The 10140-nt window shown below is 28.5% G+C and overlaps 1 protein-coding gene across 1 annotated transcript; it reads right to left on the bottom strand.

The window, feature by feature from the left end:
• Positions 1–3032: 3032 nt before the first annotated feature.
• Positions 3033–5264, bottom strand: LOC136083765 (zinc finger MYM-type protein 1-like). Its single transcript, XM_065803445.1, has 2 exons — positions 5152–5264; positions 3033–5080 (listed from the first exon to the last, which is right to left on the bottom strand). The coding sequence occupies exon 2, from the start codon at positions 5062–5064 to the stop codon at positions 3301–3303; it is 1764 nt and encodes a 587-aa protein (XP_065659517.1). The 5' UTR covers positions 5065–5080; positions 5152–5264; the 3' UTR covers positions 3033–3300.
• Between the last annotated feature and the right edge of the window lie 4876 nt (positions 5265–10140).

Genomic DNA, 10140 nt, shown 5'->3' with positions numbered 1-10140 from the left:
GTATTTAAAAAATCCGCTGCATTTTAGCAAATCCATTTTTTGTCTTTAAAAGATTTCATAATCTGTGATGACCTTTTTTGATTTGCGACGCAACTTTTGTTGCAGATATTTAACTTTTTTTTTCAGAAGCAGTTTTCTCGGTGATACTGTACACTGATTCCTATATTCTGGTTCCTCCTCTATTCTATCTTTATCTGATGAGCAAGCTTCATTTGTGCTACTGCTCTGTGAAATTTCTAGCACAGTTCTCTTTTTTGACTTCCGATGGGTTTTTTTCTGATCTAGATGCTTTGGAAAATTAAAAACAGATGGTATGGCATGAGGACACAATTGATGTATTTCACACCCAGGACGTACTAAAAATTCTTCAGCAAGGAAATGCTCGCTACAGACATAATGATGCTTTTTAGAAACAAATTTATCTCGCTTCAGTGCAACTAGCCGCAGCTTGCTTCTATTTTGATCTTTTAATGGAAACTTGAAAATAATTTTAAGTATGTAAATACCTAGTATAATAAAAAGCTAAAAAAGCTGTGTAATACACATTGTATTTCGATTAACTTGTATTACAACATATAATACAACATACACAAAAAATAAAATATATAACATTTAAAGGGATCCCAAAAGGCCGAGACAAGTTGTTTTTATTTTAAAGAGAATGTTAAAATAAAAAATGTTTGGGCAGAATTTTTTTAAGTAAAACACAGTAATAAATGTATACCAACAAAAACAAACTTTGTTGTTTTACTCGAAGTTGCTGTCTCTAAAGCTGCAATTCTCTCGGAGTCTTTAAAATATACGCCGCAATCTACAGACTTTAAAATTTATTCAAGAGCGTTTAATTCGAAAAAGTTTTAGTAAATGATGTCATTGAAGAATTTCGATAAATATTAAAAAAAAATTTTGTTAGCAAATTATAGATTTTTTTTCCATTATAGATTATTAAAGAATTTGTTTAGTTACTTATCATTATATAAAAGTTTTTTTTTTAATCATAAATTACTATAGAATTTTAGTTATTTCAAATTATTATTTTTTTGTTATTTTTACGAAGTTCGCATTAAAAATAATAATAAAATACTTCAGACATTTTAGGCTTGTTTATTGCTGTAAATTAATTTTGTGTTATATTTATTGTTATTAAATTATTATTATCCGTATAAAGAATCTGTTAAAAAAGTTATTTTGTATTTTTTAGCCTTATAAAAGTTTATTTAACAGCATTTAGGAATTGTTCATAAAGTACGTACGCTTGGGTGGGGAGATGGGGTCTGCAAAAAGTGTATATGAGATGGAGGGCAGGGGTCAGTTATAAAAGTACGGAGACATTAATGTAAAACAAATTTTATAAAATGTTGGGTAGGTAGGTTAAGAGCGTAGATAGTTTTAGGAAGAGGGAGGGTGTTCAAAAAAACTATAGCAAAATGTGGAATAGGGGGAGGGGGAAGAAGGGTCGAAATTCAAGCGTACGCACATTATGGACAACCCCTTATTTGCTAAACTTTTCATCGGGTTGCATATATTCTCGGAATATTTATTTAATTAAGCGAGATATATTTAATAAAATTTATTCTACAAAACTTGTATTGCTCAATAATTACTGTTAAAGATTGCAAAAAAAGTGTTGTATTATCGAGTCAATTTTTGAAATCGAAATCGTTTAAGGAAAAACCTTTCATTGTCAATTGTAATAAGATAAGAGAAATGTAAAATACTTGCCAAATACGACATTAATTAGGAAATATTAAATATGTTTTTTAACGCGCGCTTTAACACAATAACAATTTTAATCGCTATCCGTCTTGAATTATTGCCATAAAACATTATTTATAGCTTTAATTAATAAATAATCCACTTTTTACATTATTATTAAACAGAAGTTTATAAAAAGCTCTATTACCGTTTTTTATAGCTCTATTTGAACTCTAATAACTCAAAAAACTCTAAATAACTCAAAAACAACAGAAATGACAAAAACACAAAAGCAAATAATAGGCTTGTTTATCAACACTCGAACGAATATATATTACCTATTTAGCAAACCGTGTACCTACTTATATTAATGTGTATTGAAATAAAATTAAAAAATTTATTTTTGTCTGCATTCTTTGTTTTTTGCATTTTGGATTTTTATTCTTATTCTGCCGAAAACCGAGAACATATTTTTTTTTTTTTTTTTAAATATAAACTTATTTTAAATAAAAGCATCCAAAAATATTAGTAACGGATAGCGGTTTCTTGATGACACGACCGTCGGTCTTCTGCAAGTTTTCCGCGTTCTTTAAAGTAATTTCTAATACTTTACAGTTTTACTTTATATATTTTTTTGTATAACGTAACTTTGTAATTTTTTTTTAAATTTCACTTGCTCTGTAAAGATTCTATTATATTTTACGAATTTGTAGGGTTTAAAGAACAAAAAAATTGAACAAAAAAAAAGAAAAAAAAAAAAAACTATCGAATGCAGCACAATAATTAACCATGGTTTATAACTTTTACATATTTAATTTATTTGATAAAAACTACCGTGATTAATTATATAATAAATTTGCCCCCATAATGGCCTATTTCGACTTTAAAAAAATTGTGGAGGTTAGATATCTAGTTATTCTTAAAATATTATTGGTGGGACTCCACTAGAACTAGACGAGATCTCAGTTGAATAACTGAGATCTCGCTAGCCAATTTCTCATGTAAACATATAATTAATTATTAAACATGCCAAAATCTCGTTTAAGTGAAGTAGCTCGGCTTACCGGGCTAGCCAGGCTCATATAAACAGCTTCTTAAATTTTGATTATTTAAATAAAAGCTCTAGGCTATATGGAACAGAAAAAGACAGAAATCAAAGAAGAAGATACAAATAATGCTGTTATCCAAGTTTTAAATGACTTTATAAAGCAGAACTAAGTTGCTAATAATAAACGGGGCGGGTATATGACTGTGGCCAAGGCCAGTTCTACGGAATGGACTGCATAAGCATTAACGCATATTGACTTATTTATATATATCATATAAGTATGCACCAATATTTATATAGCCTCAACCATAAATCCGGCTTTGGCCCTAGTCAAATACCAGCCCCGGTCGTTTACTAGTGAATTCGATGAAGAATTTTTTCGAAAAAGAAGAAAAAATGCCTTTTCACAATTTTTCTTCTTTTTTGAAAAAATATTGCAGGAATCTGCCACGTAGTCGCTATTTCTACCGCTTCAAGTTTTGCTGAATCAAACATCTTTCTATATTGTTTTAAATTTTTGCTGGCATTTTCTAGAGAACCTGAAGCTGTCGTAAGATCTAAATTTTTAGTTTGCAGCAATTTTGATGGTATATGTACCTCAAAAAAACAAATTCGAAACTGCTCATATTTTTTTGTACTCGTACTGCTTCTTCGCATTCTTCACGTTTTGTACTTGTTATTGATATCTCGGAAAGAGCTTTCATTATATCAAGAAAGCGAATTTTAACGGCGAAAAGAGAAGTATATCGTCCTGCCCATCGCGTTGGATTTAACCTTTTTAATGTTATTTGTGATTCTCCTGTATATTTGGATAGTAGATCCCACCTGTTTATGCTATTTCTGAAAAATGAATACACATCTTCTAGCATTACAAAAAATGAAGCAACTTCAACACAACATTTAACCGCATCGTTAATAACAAGATTTAAATTATGAGCTGCGCAATGCATATACATAGTATTGGGTTGATTTTTCTTAAAAAGGGCCTGAACCCCATTGTATATCCCACTCATGACGTTCGCACCATCATAACCTTGACCCCTGCAGTTACTTAATTTTATATGATGTTTTTCTAACAGATTTAAATTTTCTTCATGTAGTCCAGCAGCAGTGTGGTTATATATTTCCGTGAATCCCAAGAAAACTTCTTTAATTTCAATTGATGTGGTTTCATCTTTTTCATTTTTAATAATTTTAACGTATCTAAATACTTGACTGAGCTGATCTCTTTTAGTAATATCTTGTGTTGTATCCATTATAATTGAATAAAAAGGTGAACTATTAATATCAGCAGTAAGAGTGGCTTTTAAATGCGTTGCAAGGCAATGTATGACTTCATTTTGAATTTGATGGCTTAAATGTTTTATAGATCCATTTGGCATACTCAAAACTTGCTTCATAACATTATCATATTTAGATAAAAGTTGAACTTGGGTTAAAAAATTACCATTATATTCATTGTCAAATGATTCACGATGACCACGAAAAGAATTTTTACAAAGTGCTAATGTTATATTTACTATCCGCTCTAAGACTTGCACCCAAAAATTTGATTGGTATCGTATTTGTTCTTCTATATTTTTATCAATTGTTTCATTATGTCGCCTTTTTTCATAAATGCAACAAGCAAATATATGTTGTTGACTATTTTCGTGAATTTTAATTTTTTTAGAAAGACCACGCCAATCTCTGACACCATGCTCACGCCAGTTATCCTTTGCTTTTCGTTCTTCTGAGAAAAGCCAACAAGGCTCGCAATAAACGGCATCAAGTTTTGGGGAATAGCAAAGCCACATTCTTTCTATAGATCCATATTTTGTGGTAGTTTTAAAATATTCCTTGGAAAACCTACGGTTTTCTTGCAAGGGGTCGCGTATAAAAGGACCTTTTGGCCGACACGATTCCGATAATGCAATTATTTTCTTAATATCTTTTGTTAGTATTTTACCATGAAAATTTGCAATGTCAGTAGAAAATAATTCACTTAATTTTTCTAAATTAATTTGTTCAATGGCGTCATTCGTATCAGAGTTTGAATCTTCCTTGTCTTCATTTCGGTGGTTTCTCGGAGACCTATTCACATCTTCTTCGTTCACATTTTTATTACCAGTAGCAATGTTTTCTTCGATATCATCATGTTCTACTGACTGATTTATACATACCACTTCTGCAGAGTTTTGACTTTCCACTTCCGTTTCCGCTCGCTTTTCGATTGGTTTCAAAAACGTTGTTAGCTTCGGCAATTTAGCTAAAGTAGCTTTTGTTTCTTTTAACTTTCTTCTTTTTGCTGCACCGCTTGTACTACTTAATTTCTTTTCCATTATTATGAGTCAAAATCTAAATTATTACAAATTTATAAATTCAGTACCTGTTGTAAAATTTTTAATTATTACAAATTTATTAATTACCTTTTATTAAATATATCAGTGAAGTAATAAACTCTCGTGCAACAATACTTTATTATTCGTAACACGATTAAATAAATTGGAGACTAGTAATTCAGATAAAATAAGAAATGAAAAGTTAACTTAATACAACGGAAGATTTAATATAAAATTGAAAATGAGAACATACATTTAAAAGTTAATTTGTATATGCAACAAGGTTTTTAGAATCATTATCCTTGATATGCAACGACATAACAAATAATATTGTTTATATTTTAAAAATATTGAATATGCAACTAAGAACTTATAAATTGAAGAACTTCTTACAGTTTAAAAAAAATTTATACGCAACAAATTATTACTTTTACCGAATTCAGTCTAATTGTCTAATTCATACACAAACACAACATAACGGTATAAAAATTAACTATACAATAACATCTGGCAGTTCGCAGCTGATAATCGTACTTTATTTCTCAATTGCGTATGCAATTTTAAAAAGGTTACAACTTTAAATGTAAACTACGCACTCCAATATAAAAATAAATTTTTGAACAATATATTTTAATACGATGGATAACATTTTTTTATCCAAGTTTTATATTTTAGGGCCCACTATACCTGCGGAAAAGAGTTTTATAGTATAAATATTATTGAGAGTGTTCATGAGAGTGTTCATAAATATTAATAATAAGAGTGTTCATAAGTATAAAATAAGAGTGTTCATAATAAATATAAGAGTGTTCATAAATATTATTGAGAGTGTACATGAGAGTGTTCATATTCATTTGAATTCAATTGAAAGCAGACGCGTTTAAAGCTTAGAAAATTTTTAGCTGAAACTTTTTTTTATTTTTGTTGTTATTTTTACTATTATTAAAAACTTTTTTCTTCTATTTTCTTGGTATCGTTCAAATTCTTGTTATGGATATAAATTGTATCGAAAAATTATTCTCTGAAATGCTTGAAAAGCAAAAAATCGACATCCTAAACGAAACTAGAAAATTATTAAAAGAGCACGAAAAAATATTTGCTTCCATAACAGCTGCAAACATGAAAATTATTACTGAACGACTTGATAAAAATGATAAAGATAATATTGATAATTCAAATAAAATAATCGCCATTACAAACGACCTTGAATTAACAAATAAATCCGTGACGTTGTTAGTAACTGAATTCAGTGAAATGCAGAAATTCATTCAAGCAAACGATGATATTATCTCAGGTAAATTAGAACTACTGAAGAAAAAAACAAAAGAAATTAATAACAAGATAAAAGATAATAGTGAGATCACAAAAATAAAGAGTAAACTTAGAGAAATAGAAGACCGCTCAAGAAGAAATAACTTGAGAATTGACGGATTAAAAGAAAGTGAAAACGAAAATTGGAATGAGACTGAATTAAAAGTGCAAAAATTCTTCGAAGATTTACTTGGATTGAAAAATATAAAAATTGAACGGGCACATAGGACTGGGATTAGAGACTCGAAAAAGATTAGAACAGTTGTTATTAAACTTCTAAATTATAAAGATAAAGTTGCTATTTTAAAAAACGTCCAAAAATTAAAAGGAAAAAAAATCTACGTTAATGAAGATTACTGCACAGAAACAATATTAATAAGAAAAGATCTAAAAGAGCGAATGAAAAAGGAACGAGAGCTTGGCAAGTTTGCAATAATATCTTACGATAAACTAATCGTTCGAGAGTGGATTCGAAAGGAATAGTAATTATTATTTTTTTTTATTTTTATTTATATTTGTTATCTTAAATTTATATTTTTAAAATGGAAACTAATCGATTATTTAGGAATAATTTTGATAATAGCGCTCTGATTAATATTGACATAAATAATCTTGAACCTTTCCTAATAAACAAATATATACCGTTAAAAAATCAATCAGATATTAAATTTTATAATGATGAGGAGGGATTATTAAATATAAGTCCTTATTACTATAGTTCAGATATCTCATGTATTACTGCTGACATAAATTCAACTGCATTATCTATCCTACACCTTAATATAAGGAGCCTCCAAAAAAATTTTGAGAAATTTAAGCAATTTTTATTCAGTGTCAAAATTAACTTTCAAATTATATGTCTAACCGAAACATGGTGCCGCGATAAGGAAATTGAAAACAATTCTAATTTTCAACTTAATAATTATAAAGTTTTGCATCAAATTAGAGACTCTGAAAAAACAGGTGGAGGATTATGCATTTTTATCCACAACTCCTTAGATTTCAAACTACGCAAAAATTATTTTGCTGTTACGCATGATTTTGAATTGTTATCAATAGAAGTTGTAAACAAAACTTGCAAGAACGCAGTTGTACACGTCATATACAGACCGCCTTCTGGTAATAAAAAAGCATTTAACAAACAAATTAAAAGCTTAATTATAAGCGAAGAATTATGTGGCAAATGCGTTTACTTCGTAGGCGATCTGAATTTAGATTTACTTGAATACAACAAAAACAAAGACGTCAGAACTTTTTTCAATATTATGTTTCAAAATGGATTTATTCCTACTATAAATAAACCTACTCGAATTACAAAAAATACTGCTACTTCAATTGATCAAATTATAATTAATAATTTCAAAAACGTAAAAATTAAAACTGGAATATTTATTACAGACATATCTGATCATTTTCCGGTTTTTATAACAGCACAAAAATCGTTAAATCAACCTTCTAAAAAAGTAAAAACTAAAAAACGAGTAATTAAGGACGCTTCTCTTGTGACATTTATTAGCCTTTTATCGACAACAAACTGGGAACGTTTTGAAAACAAAAAATGTTAATGAAGCTTATGATAAATTTTATCATATATTTGAATGTCACTACAATAAAGCATTCCCAATAACAACTAAATTTATTAAATCAAAAACTCTACAAAATCCCTGGATAACACCCGGAATCATAAAATCTTCGAAAAAAAAGCAACGATTGTATAAGAAGTTCATTAAAAAAAGGACTTTTAAAAATGAAACAAACTATAAAAACTATAATCGCCTTTTTGTGACGATTGTAAAGCGCTCAAAAAAATTTTACTATAGTAGCCAATTGCTAAAATACAAAAATGATATACAAAAAACTTGGAACATAATAAAAGAGGTTATAGGTAAAAAAGATATGAATAATAGTTGTTTACCAAAAAAACTAATTATAAATGACTGTGAAATTATTAACGACGCAATAATTGCTAATTCGTTTAACCATGCATTTGTTAGCACAGGTCCAAGTTTAGCATCAAAAATAAATAAAAGTCAAACTTGCTTCAAATCCTACCTAAACTCTAATAATAATATAATGGACAATAATATGCTAACAGAAACAGAATTGCTAGATGCCATGTACTTACTTAAACCAAATAAAGGTAATGGAGTTGATGATGTAAGCAGTAATGTAGTAATTAAATCAATGCCTTATTTAAAAATTCCGCTTTTGCATATATTTACGCTCTCTTTAAACCAAGGAATCTTTCCCGATAAACTTAAAATTGCAAGGGTAATACCTATACTAAAATCAGGAGATGAGACTAGTGTCTCCAATTACAGGCCTATCTCCATACTATCATGCTTTTCAAAGTTATTAGAACACATTATGTATAAAAGATTGTATTACTTTTTAGATGTAAACAATATTCTCTATAGTAAGCAATTTGGGTTTAAAAAGAGCCACTCTACTGATCAGGCTATTGTTCATCTTGTTCATGATATTTTTAAATCATTTGATGAAAATAAATATACATTAGGTGTATTTATTGATCTCAGTAAGGCTTTTGACACTGTCGATCATTACATTTTACTAACAAAATTAGAAAACTATGGTATTAAACATACAAATATTGCGTGGTTTAAAAGCTATTTGTCAAATAGAAAACAATACATTTCTTATAATGAAGGTAAAACAACCAATATGAACATAACATGTGGGGTTCCTCAGGGATCTATATTAGGGCCACTCCTATTTCTCATTTTTATTAATGATTTAAGCAAAGCTTGTACCGAACTAGATACAATATTATTTGCAGATGACACAAATCTATTTTATGCACATAATGATATAAATATTCTGTTTAAGTCAGTAAACAAAGAGCTATTAAATCTTACTGAATGGTTTAATGCAAACAAATTATCGTTAAATGTAACCAAAACAAAATATCCTTTTTTCCATCGTTTTCATGACCGAGATAAAATTCCATTGAAACTTCCAAAACTTTGTATTGCCAATCAGGACATAAAAAGAGAAACCACTTTAAAATTTCTCGGCGTGCTTCTTGATGAAAATGTGACGTGGAGAGATCACATACAATATCTCGAAAATACAATCTCAAGGAACATAGGCCTGCTATGCAGAGCTAAGCCTTTTTTAAATCCAACTTGCTTAAAGCTTTTATATTTCTCGTTCATTCATTGCCATCTTAATTATGCAAATATTGCTTGGTGCAGTACAAATAAAAATAAAATAAAAAAACTATTTAATAAACAAAAGCATGCAATCAGAATCATTTCCAATGTGGGCCGTTATACACACTCCCAAGCATTATTTGTTAATTTAAATATAATGAATGTTTATCAATTAAATGTCTATCAAGTTCTTATATTTATGTTCAAAATTAATAAAAATGTATCTCCTAAAATTTTTTACCCATTATTCAAAATAAATCAGAATAGATATCTCACCAGATTTTCAAATAACAGTTATATCCAACCCAAAAGTTATTTTGCGGCGACCGAATTTTCAATTTCTACTAGAGGGCCGAAATTATGGAATAAAATATTAACTAATGAACTTAAAACAATTTCTATGCTAAATGAGTTTAAGAATAAATTAAAGCAAAAACTACAGATGATCGACGTAGCGCTCAACTTTTTCTGAAGTTTTAATGAGGCTTGATAAAAAATAAAAATATATATATATATATATATATATATATATATATATAAAATTATGGTTTATAAGAATTATTCACATATTTAAAGGTATATGCTGGTGTAA

The sequence above is a fragment of the Hydra vulgaris genome, chromosome 08 (genome assembly GCF_038396675.1).
Source record: "Hydra vulgaris chromosome 08, alternate assembly HydraT2T_AEP".
NCBI classification, from domain to species: Eukaryota; Metazoa; Cnidaria; class Hydrozoa; order Anthoathecata; family Hydridae; genus Hydra; species Hydra vulgaris.
Note: the sequence above shows the minus strand (reverse complement) of the source record. Positions and strands in the feature narration are given on the sequence as shown.